Source organism: Oncorhynchus tshawytscha, linkage group LG01, assembly GCF_018296145.1.
Source record: "Oncorhynchus tshawytscha isolate Ot180627B linkage group LG01, Otsh_v2.0, whole genome shotgun sequence".
NCBI classification, from domain to species: Eukaryota; Metazoa; Chordata; class Actinopteri; order Salmoniformes; family Salmonidae; genus Oncorhynchus; species Oncorhynchus tshawytscha.
The window spans coordinates 53,196,900-53,217,968 of record NC_056429.1 but is presented as its reverse complement, the minus strand read 5'-3'; the positions used below and the strand labels follow the sequence as shown (position 1 = coordinate 53,217,968).

General features: G+C 43.5%; 1 protein-coding gene across 3 annotated transcripts in view; it reads left to right on the top strand.

The window, feature by feature from the left end:
* LOC112253060 (inositol polyphosphate-5-phosphatase A-like) overlaps window positions 1-21,069 on the top strand; it is a 185,894-nt gene that overhangs the window by 95,568 nt on the left and 69,257 nt on the right. For all 3 annotated transcript variants that reach the window (XM_024424939.2, XM_042323055.1, XM_042323059.1), the window contains exon 5: window positions 19,375-19,438. In XM_024424939.2, coding sequence (XP_024280707.2) covers window positions 19,375-19,438 — 64 coding nt within the window. The remainder of the gene's footprint in view (window positions 1-19,374; window positions 19,439-21,069) is intronic.

Below are 21,069 nucleotides of genomic sequence, written 5' to 3'. Positions count from 1 at the left end.
CCATTCATCTGCTGCCATCACATGTTTCAGCATGATAATGCACGGCCCCACGTTGCAAGGAGCTGTACACAATTCCTGGGAGCTGAAAATGTCCCAGTTCTTCCATGGCCTGCATACTCACCAGACATGTCTCCCGTTGACCATGATTGGGATGCTCTGGATCAACCTGTATGACAGTGTTTTCCAGTTCTTGCCAATATCCAGCAAATTCGCACACAGACATTTAAAGGGGAGTGGGACAACATTCCACAGGCCACAGCTTGATAACTCTATGCGAATAAGATGTATTGTGCTGCAGGAGGCAAATGGTGATCACACCAGATACTGACTGGTTTTCTGATCCACGCCACTACCTTTTAAGTTATCTGTGACTAACAGATATCTGTATTCCCAGTCATGTGAAATCCATAGATTAGGGCCGAATGACTGATTTCCCTACAAACTGTAACATCTTTGAAATGGTTGCGTTTTTATATAGTTGGGCTTTAATATGACACGTTTGCCATGATATTATGACTATTTTATTTATCCGTTATTTTACCAGGTAAGTTGACTGAGAACACGTTCTCATTTGCAGCAACGTCCTTGGGAATAGTTACAGGGGAGAGGAGGGGGATGAATGAGCCAATTGTAAACTGGGGATTATTAGGTGACCGTGATGGTTTGAGGGCCAGATTGGGAATTTAGCCAGGACACCGGGGTTAACACCCCTACAATAAGTGCCATGGGATCTTTAATGATCTCAGAGAGTCAGGACACCCGTTTAACTTCCCATCCGAAAGACCACACCCTACACAGGGCAGTGTCCTCAATCATGCCGTGGGGCATTAGGATACATATATTTTTATTTATTTTTTGGCCAGAGGAAAGAGTGCTTCCTACTGGCCCTTCAACACCACTTCCAGCAGCATCTGGTCTCCCATCCAGGGACTGACGAGGACCAACCCTGCTTAGCTTCAGAAGCAAGCCAGCAGTGGTATGCAGGGTGGTAATGCTGCTGGAAATTTAAATGGCGAGACATTTTTACTGCTCCATAAGGTCGTGTGTGTCAATGCAATTGTTTTGATTCCTGTTTTGAATGTATTCTTACTTACTCTGTTAAATGCATAGTTTACACATTTCACCAAAAAATGTAATTTTGAGAAACGGGAGGTATAGAAAAGGACTGGATTAACAGTCGAGCAGTACAGGACCTTTTTTTTATTTCTAGATTATTTGACATTTATGTAGTTCTTTCCTTGAGCTGCTCTTGTTTATTATTGTGATGTATTATGCCATGTTTTGTGTGGACCACAGGAAGAATCGTTGCTGCTTTTGCAACTGCTAGTGGGGATTTTAATCAAATAACAAATGATACCAACCACTGTATGTCCAGGACACTGGTCTTATCGTCTAACACAGACAGGTCAGATGTACGACACGGTTTCCATGGCAATGGTATCGCTGAGCAACAGTGGACCGGACTGATCCCCGAGTGATCCATGGGCCTTCAGGAACAAATGGCCTCTTTTAATCAGGACATCCCTCCACTGTTTGTCAGCACATTCCTCGTTGGCAACTAATTGTGAGATATGGACGTTTCCCGAGAAGCAGGGAAATTCTGTTAGCCACTAGCATCCAGCTATCCATAGGACACCCTCTACAGGTTGACACTGTATGGGTATTTGGAGAATGGAGACGGCTATGACCTCAGTGTGTGTTGGTTGCAGCGCCACTCCAGTGGGAGTAATGATGCCTGTGTGTGTCATAAGGAAGGTAAATAAATAAAAAAATGCCGATCCATGGTTCTAATGGCATTAGAGTCCGTCAGGGCGTGTCAGCCGTAGCAGGAGTGTGTTTGGTGGTCCCCGTGTGGCCCCTAACCGGTCTGATTGGGGTAATTGGTAGATCTGCTGGTCTCCGTGGCTGTCAGCTTTGTTGGTTAATAAGACACAACAATGTGATCATCTCATTTCCGTCCTCACTTACACAGCACCTCACATGGGATAGGATGGCGGCTTTAGACAGTCCTCCAACCACACACACACACACCAGGTTAACGTAGGAGCCCATTTATTTCACTCCAACCATCACAATGACTCTAAATGGCCTTTCAAAATCAGAGAGAGGAGGGGGACCAAAATAATCTAATAACACAATTACTGCTGGGCTTCATTCTGGAGTTAAGTGCATTTTTATTGTGTAACTTTTCTCTTTTCTCTTCTACTCTCTTAGCCTACAACCCTTTATTTTTTTTTATTATTCTTCAGCAAACGCTCCCTCCCTGCCACTTCTCATCTAATATCGCCATAATTGGGTTTGGTTCTACAAATCAAATTTCTCCAATTGGGTTATCATGCTCTGAAATTGGAGAGGTCCCTTGGCCGGTATGGGCGGGGAGTTAATCTGCTTTTGTTAAGCCCCCTCGGTGGCAGTGCCGGCAACAGGGGCCACCGCACCAGTTAAAGCATTCGCCTGTCACTGTGGACACGCTCATAATTCACCCACCCCACCACACACCCCCCACACACACACACACACACACACACACCGCCATACCCTGATTCCCCTTGTGCAAATAATGACATTTTGAATCGAGCATTAACAGGCTTAATTACTTTTAAATTGTCATTTTAATTTACACTGATATAGTATTGATCACACAAGCAGAGATTAAGGCCCTCACTGGAGCGGATGATGTGGAATTAAACAGAGCCGGGTCCTCCTGGGGCCCGCCTGGCCTGTCCCGCCGCAGCCAGAAGAGGAATGATATTTCTTCGTAATGAACTGGCAGCATGCGCAGACATGAATCTCTGGCCCGCTGGAAAAGGAGGGAAATGATGGGGTTTGGGGAGCCATGGAGGGTTATTCATTCACTGCCATGCACCAATTCTCCTGTGATTCATCCGAGGGGGCCCGGTGCTTCGTGTTTGCCTGCCAAGGTCTGGCTGACCTTTCCGGGCTAAGTGTATATATATCCCCCTCCGTAGGGAGACGCCCAGGGCCAGGCAGGTGCCACGCCACGGCCGGGGGGTGCGGGGGTGAGGAGGGGGAGGGAGCATCTTCAGGGAGCCATCAGCCTCTAATCCAAACATCCGCAACAGGGAAAGTGTCTGTCCGTGATCCCCCCTCTCATCCTCACTCATCAGCCCTGTCGGAAAACAGGACACTTCCCTGGTGGAATTGATCTGGGCTCTCCAGCCACGTGTCACGTACAGCTGGTTAATATCAGAGAGAAATCGTTACTTCGAATCCAAGCAATTTCTCTCCAGGACAAAAAAAGGTTTCTCTTCTAAACCGGCCTGTTTTGGCGTAATTATAGCTGTGGAACTTACCGTATTGACACCTGTCTCTGAAGAGACGACTCAAACAATCTCTCCACACACAAGTGCATTTTAGGTCAAGGTAGCACTTAAACCTATAGATCTGACAGGAATTAAACCATAGTTGTCTGTAAATATATCAAGAAGGGCTGATTATATTGCAACGGCAATCTCAGAAGCTGATCCCCCACAGTCTTGATATGTGTAGTCTTGCTCCAATAAAGCTGTCGATGTATGTTTTGTAAAACAACGATTATCTTAACATTTTTGTGCTTGAGAAACACAATCCTGAACTGAATAATAGTCTTGTGTGGGCTGCGCGTGAACATTCTGTTTTTGTTTTATGTTTATTTACAATTCATTGAACTGTGTGGGGGGAGGGGGGGTGCAGCAAAGTCAAAACGTCCTTGAGCCAGCGTAGGTTCTTAAAACAGTCCAAAAGCACCAAAGCAGATTGAAAAAGGTTGTGAAGGTCCCAGGCTCTCTGCTCATTGCATTACCAACACCTAGATGTCGTGGGGTGGAAGCCATTCCAGCAATGAGGCACTTGTTGTGCAACACCTTTTACCCCTGCCTGGCAAATCTCCCCATGCTGGATCCTCATGGATGTCTCCAATACACATAATGGACTTGGCAAGGCCTGGGGTGGCCCAGCTTAGGCCTTCTACTCCACACTGTCATCCAATCACCTTATTCTTATGCTCTTGGATTGTTTAGTCACACAGCCGTCCATTTACATCAACCAATAACCAAACCGCCACACCACCTCACACACCGCATGCACCACAGAGGCACCTCTCTCACCACAGAGGCACTTAAAAGAATTAGCAGGTGTTGTGCGGCATATTTTAAACACAAAAAACCGACTGCGCTCTCCCTCACTCCCTCCCCTACTCCCTCTGCATATAGCAGTCCAGTCCTCTTACTTCCGTAGTCCTTCTTGGTGGTGCAGTCTCTTTCTCCTGTTTTTTGTCCTTTTTGTTGCCTCCTCTACTGGTTATATACTGTAGGTGTGTACCTCGCTCTCCTCTCTGACAATTATAGATCTATTTTATTTTATTTTAATGGCGTGGTCTTCCTGGCTTTGTTGTGACACAGATGTGTGTTTATGGTTGATAAAATCACATCTGGCATTTGTGCCGCAATTGTACCTAGGCCCAATCTCTTTTACTCTACACTGAAATAGAATCGGTTCATTCTTGTCACACACACAGTTTCCTAATCTGATTTTGGATCATGTTTTGCATCTCTGCTTCGGTGGTAGTAGTAGTGCATAAATAGACCAATTTGAACAAATTGAAACATCCACATGCTTGAAATGTGCAGTTGTATGCCCCCCATCTCACATCTCAACACTTCAATACTATCTTTTAAAAACAATTGTTTTTTTTTAAAAATTGTACGACTCCAGCCACCCAAGCCACAGACTGTTTTTCTTGCTACCACATTGCAAGCGGAACCAACAGGACCCTGAACAACATCTACCCCCAGGCCATAAGACTTCTAAAGAAGACTGCTCAGTAGCTTATCAAATGACCACCCGGACGACCTGCATTGAACCTTTTTTTTGCACCAACTCTCTTGCACAGACTCTATACGCACACACTCTATACGCACACACTCTATACGCACACACTCACACATACTTACACACTCATCACATATGCTGCTGCTAGTCACTTCGACCAATTTGTACAGTACATAGCTACCTCCATTACCTCGTACCCCTGCACATCGACTCGGTACTGGTACTCGCTGTATATAGCCATGTTATTTTCTACTCCCTATATATTCTATAGCCATGTTATTTTTGACTCAATCTTTTTTATTCGTTGTTCACTGTCACTATTTATTTAAATCTTTAACTCTGCATTGTTGGAAAAGTAAGTGAGCATTTTTTTTACTGTTAGTCTACACCTGTTGTCTATGAAGTATGTGACGAATAAAATGTGATTATTATTTTGATATATATTTTTATGGTCCATAAAAGAGGGGGTGGGTTTACTTCTCCTTCTGCGGGTCCAATAATGAGCCCTTTCTTCCTCGTTCCCAACCTTCTCCAATTGATTTTTGTCAGGAAAATGAATACAGTCTCCAAGGTGCTGGGGGTCAGAGGCAGAGCGCATCCCTGCAGAAGAGGGGCGGCGCTGGGTAGAAATGAACAGTGGTAGCCCTACCATGGGACCTCTGGAGCTCCCTGATGAAATCTGCTATTGGCTTCCGAGGAGGGCGGATGCCGCTGCTTTATGATCCATTGTCAGTTTTGTTTTTGTCGAACACCAAACATCGGGGAAGATATTTGATGTTCACCATGCCAGACCGTGTGATTCGCATCAAATAGGTCTGCCTGGGCAAAGTAGGGATTTTTACATGCGGTCGGGAATTGGTTGAAATTAATAATCTGGCTATAACGATGTAAAACTTGATTTGAACCCCTCGAGGACACAGAATTTGTCTTTTTATAAAGGAATAAAGTAACTGTAACCATATTTCTGTAAGTCATTTTCTCCAAGTGGGGTTTAATCACAGTCTTCCCCAGTCAGCAGGGCTGCTGCACACGTTCAAGCCCACAGTGGCATCCTGTGTGTGAGGCACTCCTCCGCTAATTACTAACTCATTAAAGAGCTGGCTAATTAGATTGGATGTGATGCTCTTTTAAACAGATTCAACCTCCTTCATTTTAACGGCCTAATTGCATTTCTACGCTTCTTGCGGGGAACACCTTTCAAAGCCATCCCGTTGGGCCCTGAGATTGAGGGTTTCCACAGTGGTCGCGGAGCACGGAGGTCTCGTGTCCTGGAACCCTCAGCTGTATGCCTCACTTGTTCCTCTGTGGAAGATATATCTGTGGAACTCTGTGTAAACCGTGGGTTTAACGAATATGTCACGCGCACAATTACAGGAGCGTTTTGTTTAGTATGTTTGTGACTGGGACGAGCTTTTGGGCCAAATGACGAGGAAATGCAGGAATCTTTAGAACGTAAACGACCAGAGTCCAATCAACGCACATTTATATCCAGATGATTTGAAACGTGGCTTGTTGATTTTGAGTAGTTCTAAGGACATTCTGATCTTACTGAACAGAGCCTCTTTTTTTTTCCGGCCCTCTACTCTTCTCACATGACCTAATGATATACAGTGCTTCTCTGTCATTTGGAGAGCTTTGAAAGGAGCACACAGAGGGCCCAGGAGACAGCTTACAGGCTTACGTGGGCCCAAAAATCCCATTTTCCCTGGATGTTGTATTTACAGGAGCACTGGTCCTCAGCTCACTTACATCTCAATGCTTCCTTTTAAGGGGGCTAGTAAAGGGTCTGATTGATGCGGCGATTGTACGCATAAGAAAGGACATCTGAAAAGTCCCCCTCACTCTGTTCCGGTTTTATATTTATTATTATTAAAGCATGCCATAATTTTTGTTATCTGAGAGGCTGAGGCTCCCATTTACATTTGGCTTTTCATGCTGCAGCCATGTGCTCTTGGGTCGATGCACTGGAGTATAACTAAGCTAGCATGGAGGATATCCAACCATTTAAATAAAGCGCCGGGAATTTTACATAACACATCATCGGCAAGCATTGGTTTTTTACATAAAGACAAAGAGACCACAAAGAAGGACCAGACCCGGGTGTTAGCCGAGCCAACCGACTGCGTGTGTTTTGCTGGGTCCTCTAAAGCTTCACGGTCCTGTGCTCACTGTTTGTGCTCTGAGAACGCCTCTGCCAGTACCAAGGAGAAAGCTGCTTATTTTCTTACCCTGAGAAATAATTTTTGTCTCTGCCCTCAAAACTGAAACCTGTCCTCCAACGTTTTTGTGCCCCTCGGCTGTCCCGGCTCGGAGAGGGACAAGACCTCATGTCCAAGGAGTTGACACACACGGCCGCCATATTAAAGTCCATGAATTGTCCCTTTGACGTGTCACCCTCAACCACCATATGAATGGTTTATGAAGAGTTGTGTCCGTATGGAAGGAGTAGGAGAGGTTGTTGATGCAGAGATATGGAGTACATTCTGATCAATCCCTCTCGGAGCGGACTGACGGATTCCGCAAAGATGCCCCAAACTAATATATTTAATTGTGGGCCCTGGCAATAAAGCTGTATCTCATTGGACAGCCAAGGAGGCCACTTCGTCAATGCAAGGCCACATCCTGTAGCCACTGGCAGCATGGGACAGGGAAAAAAATCAAAGTTGCTGCCTATGGCCCCGTGCTGACTGACTGACCTGCCATCACGTCACTGATAATTTATTGACATGGAGAGCTGCCACTGTCAGTGGTTGCTCTGCCATGGTGATGTGGACGTGAATTAACCTACATATTGTTAAAAAGTGCAAGTGCAACATAGCTAAGTCATTGCAAACTTCCTCCCTCTGTTGAACACACTTAAAATTAGATTTGTTTCCTTCTCTGCCTGTATGATCCTAATCCAATTAGGAATAACACAAATGAACCAATAGGAATAGGCTAGATATTAAATCAGATAACAATCTAGATTGATGAACAGTCCATGACAACATTAGCGGCATTCTCCCAAAGCTGAGGGAAAATCAATAGGCTCAAAGACCTTGCATTTGCATGAGCGTATAACCCCCCCTAATGGGACTACTTTCTGATGAGAAAAAAATTACAAGTTGAAATATTATTTTGGATTATTGGACATCCATAGCAAAATATGATTTACATTAATGAGAAGAAGTATATTAAAGGCATTTTATCCCCAGCTTCCATAACTATTGAATAATGGCCTTGGCAGCCATGTATGGGTTCGAACGCAAGAGAGGAGGAGGTAATGTCATATTAATTACTAATGGATGCCTCCATTGTTCAACCTTTTTTTAGGCCAATCTAATAATGCAGATAATATTCATCATCTGCGTATCTTAAAAAAAATAATAATAATCTCGTTAGCCCCTTAACCGCATATTTACTTAAAGAAAGTGGTTATTCACCACACTGGCCTTTTTAAATCACCGGTTTATTTGAAGATAGGTTTCAAAGGAAGATTAGATTTCGGAGAAAGACGTCCTTTCATGTCGCCGTACAGATGTCTGTCTGCTGCAGTTAGAAACTAGGACTTTGACCTCGTCTGGGCAACAGATATCGAGCAATTTCCTCGAAGCCATGTCATGTTGTCTGAGTTACTATGCTATTCAGTTTGTCACCAAATTAGTGTTGCATCCTGTTGTCATATAGCTATATAGGTTATGGGATCTTCTTAATTAGTATATACTCTGCTCTGTCGTGTCATGAATTCTATTCTATATAATTCTATTCATCACATTCTAGCGAGTGGTACAGCTGCTAAGGAGTTGTCTGGCCTTATCAAACCTTTTTATAGCGCTCTCTGCTACTTCATGGCCAGGTAAAATCATTTTAAAGGCCCCACATATCCTCAACATTAAGTTTAGTTCCCAACATTTGAATCCAAAACAGTATGATGCGAAAAGTACTGCACCATTACAGGCTGTTCATGGCCCCACTCCAAAACAAGCCACATTGCCCGGCGCTACACGCTCTTAGCCAGCCCTTTTCATTTGAGGTGAATAACTCATCCCAGCTTGATCACTTACACATGCTTTGTGTATTTAGATGCTACAATACAAACAAGAACGGCAATTGTAAGACTGAAGGGATTTGCACCTTAGCATAGCAGTTTAGAACTGGATTATGTCGTTGTTTTAACATTTTTAATAAAGTAGCTCACCCAAATGTTTCCATCTGCTGTCGAGCTTGGCTTGCACACTCCACAGCCATTAAGCAGGTCAGCGGCATAACAGGCACCACAGGTGTAATTTTCATTTGCTTTGATGTCCTGATTTTATACCCTCGTTAAAATGTGCTGAAGTTGCAGCACAGTATTAGCAAATATGCAGTTGGAATATACAAACATGAATCATTCGTTCCTTTTTAACGGGCTTCTGCTCCTGCACTGAAAATTGGGCTTCTTCTAAAACCAATTTATTGAGTGCAATTTGGAGATCTAATATTCTAATTGATATTTGTGTTATAGGTACCTTGAATACCTTTTGGTATGCCTTGGGTTCAAGGATACAGCAAGGGGTTTCATAGAAAATGTCAATTCATTAAAATAGCTACGGATGTACTATCTTAATTTGAACATTTTCTCACAGCAGGGAAAATAAACCTGCAGCAAGCGGTAATGTGAATTATTATGTGGATTATAATTAATGGACATTATTGTAAGTCTGACGTTTTAAGTTGAAATGAAACACTTTAGAAGCATTTTTAACATTGAATACACTAGAAGTTTGCATTTCCTAATTATCTGCGACATCAAATGAAGATAGTGTGTCACGTTTCAGGTATATCTTTAGCTCCCTGTGAATTCTTCTTTATTTCGCGGAATTAAAATGTATTAAAAGAACCTCCTTTGAAAATGGAACCTGCTATTATGTACTCTATATCGAACCTTTTTAATGAAGTTATTCAACTCTTCAATCTATATCACCCGAAGAAACCAGTGATATTATACAGAGCAAAATCCCAAGGCATTAGAAGGCCTCTTTTTAAAGTCTGAATCATATTAGGTAGAGACAACATATTCTGGTTTCTTGTTTTTTGTTGAACGTCATTCCCGTGATGGTTTTATTGCTTTAGAGCCCCCCGGCGGGCAGGTTAGGGGAGCGACTGCTACGACTGATGAGCGTGGCAGGAAATTGGCAGATGGAAGCATCCATTTCAGCGCTAATTAGAAGGTCCACCAGCCCGAGGACTGACAAGGTTCAACTGGCCAATGTAGTGCCTGCCAGCTCCCATCCCTTGCGTTTTATAAAATGCTCTTTAATTCCCAGGCACAATATCATTAACTTTGGAAGTGGATGAACACAATGGACAAGCAATTGAATTAACTTCAACCATTGGATGTTGGAGGGGAGACTAAATGAAATGAATGCACAATATTTCCTAGGGAGGCAGCCAACCTTGGGATCGGGGCCTGATTGTTGGCAGGTCAGGCCGTCGCTGTGGGTTTGGCCCAATTACGTCCTTGTTTAGACCCATCCAGAATATTTTCTTCGAAAGAAAATAAAATCAGTGGATTTGGAGATCAATCATGTGTGCATGTCACTCCAATTTCCGGGTTGGATCTTAGAATAATGAGCAGGAGCTGCTTTCTGCTTTCCAGAAGTTACCCAGCTCAGTTCCCTTCAAAGCATAGAGGTCTAGACTCTTGCCTTATAAGAATGGCACCTTTGTATTCCTTTGCTAGATCCCCCTGTGAGGTCTGTGTGCACGTACCACGTGCCCAATACCTATGGCACCACCGTCTTCTAAACACCCCCCATTGACAAGGGCTCCTTGATCGATGGCTAAACATTCAGCCTGTTTTTCAAGTAAGAGGAAGTGACAGAATAACTTTTAATGAGAGTTTTGTCTGTGTATCCAGTCGGGCCTTCCACCAGACGATGAATAATAGACACTGTGGCTCAATACTCTGAATACTCAATCAATTGGACTGTGAGTGGTGCTTCGCAAACACGTATGGCAGTGCCGGGTGGGGAGGGGGAGGGGGGGTAAAAGTACTAAAGCGCTCTCGATCTGTATTTCTCTGCTGAAAAGCAAGCCTTCTCTATTGACGCTTTTTCCTGCCCGGGGTGTTTTCATTGCAGAGGATGACAAACAGCTTGTTTGTGCAGTATTGGAGATTTGTGCAGAGCTTCCCCTCCACACAAGGCGCACAAGTAAGCCTGGTCCTTGAATATCAAGTGGTCTAGCTCTCTCATTGCGCCCTGTCTGGTCGGGATAACCGTTGAAGTAACGCCATAGAATGTATTGCTTGTTCAAAGTAGGACTTACGTGTAAAACTGCGACACTAAGTCTTCATTATAGACATGATGCATTGAGTAACTATCGTTGTGGTGCAATCTTGTTTAATTTACAGTGTCTTTGGGGTGTTGGATAATGTAGTGTGAGGTTGGTTGAAGACTGTCTGCATGGCAACCAATGAGGGAATTGTGTACCCTTTAGATTAGTCCGTATCCATGTTCAGGCAACACCGTTCCATCATGACAGCATATCTCACTGACCTTTTACATCTAAAGACTCTATTTATGTGTACGTGTTGTCGTTGTGCATGCACATGTATGTTGCGTAAGCTACAGTTGAAGTCAGAAGTTTACATACACTTAGGTTGGAGTCATTAAAACTCGTTTTTCAACCACTCCACAAATTTCTTGTTAACAAAATATTGTTTTGGCAAGTTGGTTAGGACATCTACTTTGTGTATGACACAAGTCATTTTTCCAACAATTGTTTACAGACAGATTATTTCACTTATAATTCACTGTATCACAATTCCAGTGCATCAGAAGTTTACATACACTAAGTTGACAGTGCCTTGAAACAGCTTGGAAAATTCAAAAAAATGATGTCATGGCTTTAGAAGCTTCTGATAGGCTAATTGACATCATTTGAGTCAATTGGAAATGTACCTGCGGATGTATTTCAAGGCCTCCCTTCAAACTCACTGCCTCTTTGCTTGACATCATGGGGAAATCAAAAGAAATCAGCCAAGACCTCAGAAAAAAAATTGTAGACCTTCAAGTCTGGTTCATCCTTGGGAGCAATTTCCAAACGCCTGAAGGTACCACGTTCATCTGTACAAACAACAGTAATCAAGTATAAACACCATGGGACCACGCAGCCGTCATACCTCTCAGGAAGGAGACGCGTTCTTCCAAAGTTGTGACAAAATGGTTTAAGGACAACCTATTCAAGGTATTGAAGTGGCCATCACAAAGCCCTACCCTCAATCCTATAGAACATTTGTGGGCAGAACTGAGAAAGTGTGTGCGAGCAAGGAGGCCTACAAACCTGACTCAGTTACACCAACTCTATCAGGAGGAATGGGCCAAAATTCAACCAACTTATTGTGGGAAGCTTGTGGAAGGCTACCTGAAATGTTTGACCCAGGCTAAACAATTTAAAGGCAATGCTACCAAATACTAATTGAGTGCATGTAAACTTCTGACCCACTGGGGTGTGATGAAACAAATCATTCTCTCTTCTATTATTCTGACATTTCTCATTCTTAAAATAAAGGTGTGATCCTGACTGACCAAAGACAGGGAATTTTTACTAGGATTAAATGTCAGGAATTGTGAAAAACTGAGTTTAAATGTATTTGGCTAAGGTGTATGTAAACTTCCGACTTCAACTGTATATGATGTGAGTGTGTGTGTATTCACGTGACTTGACAGATGAGGGGACTCCAGGGATTTATTTGCGAGGAGACTGACACAGCTGCTGTTGGGTAGCTGAATAGCCCATTTCCACATTTCATTTGGCCCTGCCTGGACCGAGAGGGCACAATATTTTAGGCCGGAAAAATCAAATGTTATAGAAACCCCATGGAGATAAGCCATCCTTAGCTCCCAGAGCAGGTACACTACAGCCATCCACTGCCTTAGATAACACTGGTCCCATTTTAACTGTCCCTCTGACGGTAGTGAGCACTATCCATGCTGTCCCTGTTTGGAACTCTCCTTATCTGACTTAATTTATAACGGGCTCCTGAAATAGTTGTGTGTGTCTCTCTCTCTCTGTCACTGTCTCAAAATGCTCCTCGGGATATTCAGTGCATTGCATCGCTGGTGGCTTGAGGATATTATGGTATTTGCCCCCCAGAAGTGCACAGTGACACTGGTGACACGGGAGTGTGTTGAGGATACTCTCTTGGGACAGACTGTGCTCCTCAGGGCGGAATGGAGAAAAATTATTACTTTTATGTTTGCTTTATGGCTCATTTTTCACATTAAATGCAGAAAATCCATTAGAGGTCACTGATTCCGTACTACTTTTCATATACTATAACTAATTTCTGCAGCACAGTATCGATATAGCACTCAGTGAAACAGACTACGCAGGCTTCTGGATCTCTCAACTCTCCAGCCCTTATCTACTGGGGTTTTTGGAAATGTCAACTGTCTGTGTACTGCGCTCTTGCTCTCTTTCTCTCTGTCATACACACAGGGCCGTGACTACATATGTGACCGACCGGCTCCATTTAGTCTTATGTAGCAAACTTTTTTACATTGGATAAAAGTAGAGACTCCGAGATTGACAATTGTGTATCATACACTACAGTTGAGGAACAAAGGGAAAGTAATTCTGCTTTAACTGGTGTGTGTGTGTGTGTGTGTGTGTGTGTGTGTGTGTGTGTGTGTGTGTGTGTGTGTGTGTGTGTGTGTGTATATATATATATACACACCAACTCATTCCAGGGTTTTTCTTGATTTTTTAAAACTATTTTCTACATTGTAGAATAATAGTGTCGACATCAAAACTATGAAATAACACATATGGAATCATATAGTAACCATAGAAGTGTTAAACAAATCACCCTTTGCCTTGATGACAGCTTGGCATTCTCTTTTTTTAATATTCTGAAATACTCCCCAGTCCTTAATGATAGCATTCACACCCATAAACATTATGCAGCCACCACTATGCTTGGAAATATGGAGAGTGGTACTCAGTAATGTGTTGTATTGGATTTGCCCCAAACATAACACTTTGGATTCAGGACAAAATGTTAATTGCTTTGCCACATTTTTTACAGTATTACTTTTGTGCCTTATTGCAAGCAGGATATATATTTTGGAGATATTTTATTCTGTACAGGTTTTCCTTTTCACTCTGTCAATTAGTTTAGTATTGTGGAGTAACTTCAATGTTATCCATCCTCAGTTTCTCCTATCACAGCCATTAAACTCTGTAACTGTTTTAAAGTCACCATTGGCCTCATTGTGAAATCCCTGAGTGGTTTCCTTCCTCTCCGGCAACTGGATTAGGAAGGACACCTGTTTCTTTGTAGTGACTGGGTGTATTGATACACCATCCAAAGTAGAATAACTTTACCATGCTCAAAGGGATATTCAAAAGGATAGCAAAACATTCACTACTAAGTTCTCATAACTTTGCTTTACAGAGAGGAGGCTACTGAGATAGACAGGGATGTGGCGCACAGTGGTGAGGCTGAGGTAGGCTGCAATGTATGCAGGAGGAAGCAGAGGAGTACAGTGGTTCCCAAACTTGTGGTTGGGCCCCATGTGCGGTCCCCTGAGAAAGTCAGCACTAATCTTATCAAACACGTTAGGAACTTAGAAAAAAGGTATGTCTCAATATGAACATTTCCACGTGTCCTATGTTCCCTATAGGCCTACATTGAAATGCAATCAAAATACAAATAATAAAATGTCATGTTTTGTCTTTTATATCGATGGTTGTTCGTCTCATCTCAATCGCCCACTGGAGTCTTAATGGGCCATGTGTTTGTATATTGACTGAGGTGAATTAACCTAAAACCGCCACGGTGATAATGGCTGGGGTCATTTTTGTTAATTTTTGCTGTTCTTCAAATTAGTATATACATTTTTAAAAAATTGAATAGAAATGCAGTAAATGAGCTTTGACTTCAAAATAAAAAAAAATGGTTCGGAGACGACCCCCCTCTTCCGGACCTCACTAAAACCCTGATTATGTCCCTACATACACACACACCGATACCGCTTCCGTTGTGTAAGTGTGCTTATCTAGTCACAGCGGTGTGGCCTATACGACTCCCGATAAGAGAGAGCATTGCCCGTTTGGGCAATAAAACCTGGCTTTTATGGAGCGGTCATTGTCTTTCTGTCTACAATTATGGCGATTACTCTTTTCTCCGAGCTCCCCCTGGCCCTTGCCAGTCACACTTAGAGTACATTTTACTAATGGAAAATTAAGTAGCGGTCGTGACAGTGGGGTTTATAAATATGTAAAATATACTTTTAATTATTTCAAGTGAATCTGGCAGCTAATCAATGAAGTGGGACGTGACAAACGTACGCTTGACACAGGCCATTGTAAAGCCACTGGTAAAAAGATAAGCATATCCTGTCGGCGCAGTCAGTCTCTAATTAATATTTTCAACCTGTCATGTCCAGAGACAAATGGATTAATTGCAGCCCACTAATAATAGGTTCTTCATGAAGAGTGCCTGAGGCTGGGGGGGAGCATTAAACCAGCCTGTCGGTGTTTTGAACCCTGATGCCAAATAAATATTTATTAGGCTAGAGGTTAAGTAGATTTTTCGTGATTACACAGATAGCCACTTAGGCACAATTGTTTATCATTTATTTGAAGTTTGATTCATTGCGATTTGTTTAAAGTCATCGTATCAATTCTATTTTGGACGGTCGCATTCGCTGAGTTTTGTGGAGTAATCGATGTCCACTGAGTATTTATGAGCGTGCAGCAACCCATGGCTGCAACTAGTTGGCCTATGAGTTATTATGTTGCTTTGGCCCATACCTGTGCAGTAAACAAGCAAATCCAGTCCTTTTTCGATTCCATTTCGATTCTCTGTTGACGATAGGCTAGACCTACATAATGTTATAATGTTTGCGTATTTGAACATAAATCGGGTGGTTTAGAAATTGTGGATGGTTCGGGTGGTTTAGTTTAATTGAGTGGAAGTCATATATTTTAGACTAGTCTTTTTCTGTTTTAGCTTAATTACTAGGGTGGTGTGGAATCCAGGTCATACCGTTTCTGTACCATACCGGGATATACGCTATTACCTCGTGCACACAAGTACCGCTATTTAAAAAATATATGTACAGTGGGGCAAAAAAGTATTTAGTCAGCCACCAATTGTGCAAGTTCTCCCACTTAAAAAGATGAGAGAGGCCTGTAATTTTCATCATAGGTACACTTCAACTATGACAGACAAAATGAGAAAAAAAATCCAGAAAATCACATTGTAGGATTTTTAATGAATTTATTTGCAAATTATGGTGGAAAATAAGTATTTGGTCACCTACAAACAAGCAAGATTTCTGGCTCTCACAGACCTGTAACTTCTTCTTTAAGAGGCTCCTCTGTCCTCCACTCATTACCTACCTCATTACCACTCATTACTCCACTATGGCCAAGACCAAAGAGCTGTCAAAGGACACCAGAAACAAAATTGTAGACCTGCACCAGGCTGGGAAGACTGAATATGCAATAGGTAAGCAGCTGGGTTTGAAGAAATCAACTGTGGGAGCAATTATTAGGAAATGGAAGACATACAAGACCACTGATAATCTCCCTCGATCTGGGGCTCCATGCAAGATCTCACCCCGTGGGGTCAAAATGATCACAAGAATGGTGAGCAAAAATCCCAGAACCACACGGGGGAACCTAGTGAATTACCTGCAGAGAGCTGGGTCCAAAGTAACAAAGCCTACCATCAGTAACACACTACGCCGCCAGGGACTCAAATCCTGCAGTGCCAGACGTGTCCCCCTGCTTTAGCCAGTACATGTCCAGGCCCGTCTGAAGTTTGCTAGAGAGCATTTGGATGATCCAGAAGAAGATTGGGAGAATGTCATATGGTCAGATGAAACCAAAATATAACTTTTTGGTAAAAACTCAACTCGTCGTGTTTGGAGGACAAAGAATGCTGAGTTGCATCCAAAGAACACCATACCTACTGTGAAGCATGGGGGTGGAAACATGCTTTCGGGCTGTTTTTCTGCAAAGGGAACAGGACGACTGAATGGGGCCATGTATCATGAGATTTTGAGTGAAAACCTCCTTCCATCAGCAAGGGCATTGAAGATGAAACGTGGCTGGGTCTTTCAGCATGACAATGATCCCAAACACACCACCCGGGCAACGAAGGAGTGGCTTCGTAAGAAGCATTTTAATGTCCTGGAGTGGCCTAGCCAGTCTCCAGATCTCAACCCCATAGAAAATCTTTGGAGGGAGTTGAAAGTCCGCGTTGCCCAGCAACAGCCCCAAAACATTACTGCTCTAGAGGAGATCTGCATGGAGGAATGGGCCAAAATACCAGCAACCGTGTGTGAAAACCTTGTGAAGACTTACAGAAAATGTTTGACCTCTGTCATTGCCAACAAAGGGTATATAACAAAGTATTGAGATCAACTTTTGTTATTGACCAAATACTTATTTTCCACCATAATTTGCAAATAAATTCATTAAAAGTCCTACAATGTGATTTTCTGGATTTTTTTTCTCATTTTGTCTGTCATAGTTGAAGTGTACCTATGATGAAAATTACAGGCCTCTCATCTTTTTAAGTGGGAGAACTTGCACAATTGGTGGCTGACTAAATACTTTTTTGCCCCACTGTATATGTTGACGCACGAAACAATTTAGGTACAGGGATCTTCCTCCAGGAGGGGATTGAATTTCTCTGCTGTAAGCAAGAAGCTTGATCTGGACATCTAGCCACAGTTAGCAAGCTAGGAAACCAAATGCATAGCTGGACTTGTTAGCTGGATATAATTGATTTGACACATCTTTGATATCTTATAGTTATACTTAACTTATAGTTGTAAGCAGTGGTATAGCACTATTTTTGGGGAACGGTATTCAAAATCGGACCATCTGTGTTATGAATTACCCCAGTGTACGGTATATCGCCCGAGCCTATTTATTACTATTTATTCTGGATCCATACCAAATAAAAAATGAGCAGCAGCAACAACAAAAACAATAACAGAAGTATCCTTTTGACTTCTAGCACAGTTTTTCCCCCTCATGTCCCCCCCCCCCTCTCACTCTGTCAGTGGCAGTTTGAGGTGAAAAATAACAAAGAAAAGCGAAGACAAATAAACGGGGCCCGTCATGGAAGTCGTCCTGCTGCTGTGGAGAAAGTTGACCTCGAGTCCACCCGCTTTTCCTCCATCCCTCACTTTTCTGTCCTTCAGAAAAAGGAGGGAGGAAGGTGGAAGGAGCAGTGTGCAGTGGTGGGCCTGGGTCACCAGCCACTGTTCTCGTCAGTTAAATGTGCGACAGTGTTTTCCGTTGGATGAACCTCCGTGTCAAGGAGATGGGCAGGACCTCATGTTTGTGCTTTTGACAAATCAGCCTATGTTTAATCTCAAGATGTCCCGGCGCTCATAAATAATGCAGGGCCGTCCCGGCGAGCCCCCAAACTCTCCCCCCCTGCCAGAGAGGGCGTCTGCTCCGCGCCTCAAAGGACAACGGCACAAAATCGGACTATCCTCGCTCTCTCTCTCTCCCGCTGGTGTCCGTCTTCTCCCCTCTAGGGAGACGTATGCCTCTCTCTTTCCCTCTCTCTCTCTGCATCTCATGCGCCCTTCCTTGTCCCACCACTACCCAGTCCACTACCTGCACATGACTTAACTGGTCTACTGCAGTATTTTGGGAGTTTCTCCCTCTGTTGCGCTCTCTCTCTGACACACACACACTCTCGCTCTCACATGTTTGTGTTTTCATTCTCTCACTCTCTCCTTCTCTCCCTAATATCTCTTTCTAACCTCTCTTTTCCTCTCTGTGCTTTGTGTGCTGCAATGTAGGAAGAGAAAGGAGGGATGTGGGCAGCAGGAACAATGACTAAATAACCCTCAAGCAAGGGCTGAGGGCTCACTATCTCAAAGACCCAGAGGACCAAGAGCAGTCTTTTCCTCTACTGCACGGATGTGAAGAGGACAGTAAAAAGCACGGAGAAAGCATGTTGTGGTGTAGTGGACTGTGAACTGCATCAAATCCCCTGCATTGTATTTTTTTCCCCTCAGTGAGTTTGTTTGGGTTGTCTACAGACTGGGGAAGCTTTTGTGTTTTGATTGTTCTTTTCAGAAATGACGATTTTAATCCTATTGAAGTAGGTCTTTGGATGTTCCAAAGTCCATCTGAATGTGTCTTTTGATCAACTGGAATGATTTATTCTTCACATCAGGAGGCCTTGTACCAAGTGTAGGGTCTGAGGACTCTGTATTGAATGCACTGCACTGTGCTGATAGTTCCCTACACTGATAGTATACGACACACTACTTATATTGCTTGTATATTCCATTGACGGGATTTTCATTCGATATCTGCTGTGGGGAATAGTGGCGTGATCTGTTGCCTGGGATGGTTAGTGTTATACCTTGTTGCTCTCCACATCAAAACTCTACAAATGAATGGAGCTTCGTACTACCTGGAACCAATCTTTATTTCTATTGCGCATTTTGTGGTTCGTTATTTTCCAATCATCTCTGACTGAATGGTGGGGGAACAATTCTCCCACATCTCACACCCTTTCTTTTTCTTTTCCAGGCACTAGGAAGTTGCTACTTCCTTCACGAATCATTGAAAAACATCCAGCAGTTTGATTTCAAAGGTGAGTCGCCCCCCTCCCCCAATGAAATCTCCACTCCTGCTCTCTCACAGTCCCCCTCTGTATAACACCCTACACGGCCAATCACCACTTCCATCAAAACCAGTACAGTTGACATTGACTGGGGAAGATAACGTAAAGTGAGCGATAGAATGGTAATGCTTGTTAATATTAGGATTTAATTCATGAGATTTCGGGCTCCACGGTAATTGTGTACAGAGGTTATTGGACAGTTACGGCGCTCTCATCAGCCCGGGGTGTCAGAGGGCCAGGGGCCCGGCGGCCAGGCTAATTAAAAGAGGGGATATAGATGTGGAGCCACAACGTCGTTCCCATTACACCAGAGTCAGCATTAGCACCATGCACTCACCCCCAGTGAAGGACGGGGCGATGGGGGGGGAGGTGAGAGGACACACACACATGCATGCGGACATGGATACACACACGCACACACATCAGCAGGCATATACGCGCGCACACACCCTCACCTTCACCCATCAAACCCCCTCGGAAAACAACATGCTTCTCTTACATGGGATTAGGATATGTCCAGAATGAGCTCATTCACACTGTACAAGATGTTACTGGACTGAATAAAAATGTTAACTTTGTAGCCTACATCAATCGTTTCGCCTGCTTCCTTGGTAAAGAACTATGCCGCATTTGCCAGGATCCATATTAATCCATTAAGCGTCTGAGTAGGATTGCTGATCAGGTACCCCCTGTCCATTCATTATAACCTAGTCCAAACGGATCCTAGATAAGCCCTGCTACTCTGAAACTCTTCATGGAAACGGTTCCAGGTGTCACGTGACTGTGGAAGACGTTTTTAGGCTCTGACCCCAGTTCAGGTTATGTTTTGCACTTACGCAGAGGCCATGACCCATACTCATAGGATCAGTGTCAGATCTTTGCCATGCCAAACCGTTTTGACCGCTGAGATATTTTCCACCTTTTGAATGTTTGTAACTTTGTGTAACTGAAGGGCATAGCGCCATGTAAAACATACTCCCCTTTGATCCGAGAGGAACACCCTTTAGTTCTAGGAACCTTCATTTAGTTCAAGATCTCTGATACTGATCTTATGAGTATAGGTCACGGCATCACGCTGTTTCATGGATTGGGGGTGCCCCCCGTTTTTTAGGCCCGCGGATCAATCACCCACAGAAAACTTTTTTTATTTTTTATATATATATCTCAACTTCCTGTTGTTAGAATATACAGAATACACAAGGTGCAATTTCCACAGCAAATTGCCCCAACAAAATGTAACGGAAGGCCCCCAAAAGTCTGGTGCCTGCTCTGGCTGCGTGTTTGGGTATGGATGTGGGTACACAGACCCGCGAGCCACTGCTGCCCCTCATGATGAGTTCAGTTTTGTGGTCCCCCCCACACACACACACACTCATCAAAGTTGCCCATCCCGGTGCTATTTGGATCGCCTCAACAACAGATCATCTAAGGCCTCCGTGGAAGTACAACACGCAACCTGATCTTAGACAGGGTAGGCGTGGAGAATCTGTGCAGGAGAACCTCTATAGATACTTCCACTTACAACCAGCAGGTGGAGTAGTAGCCTGATGAAGCCCTGGATTTATGCACGCATGACTACATCTAGATCTACAAAACTGCTT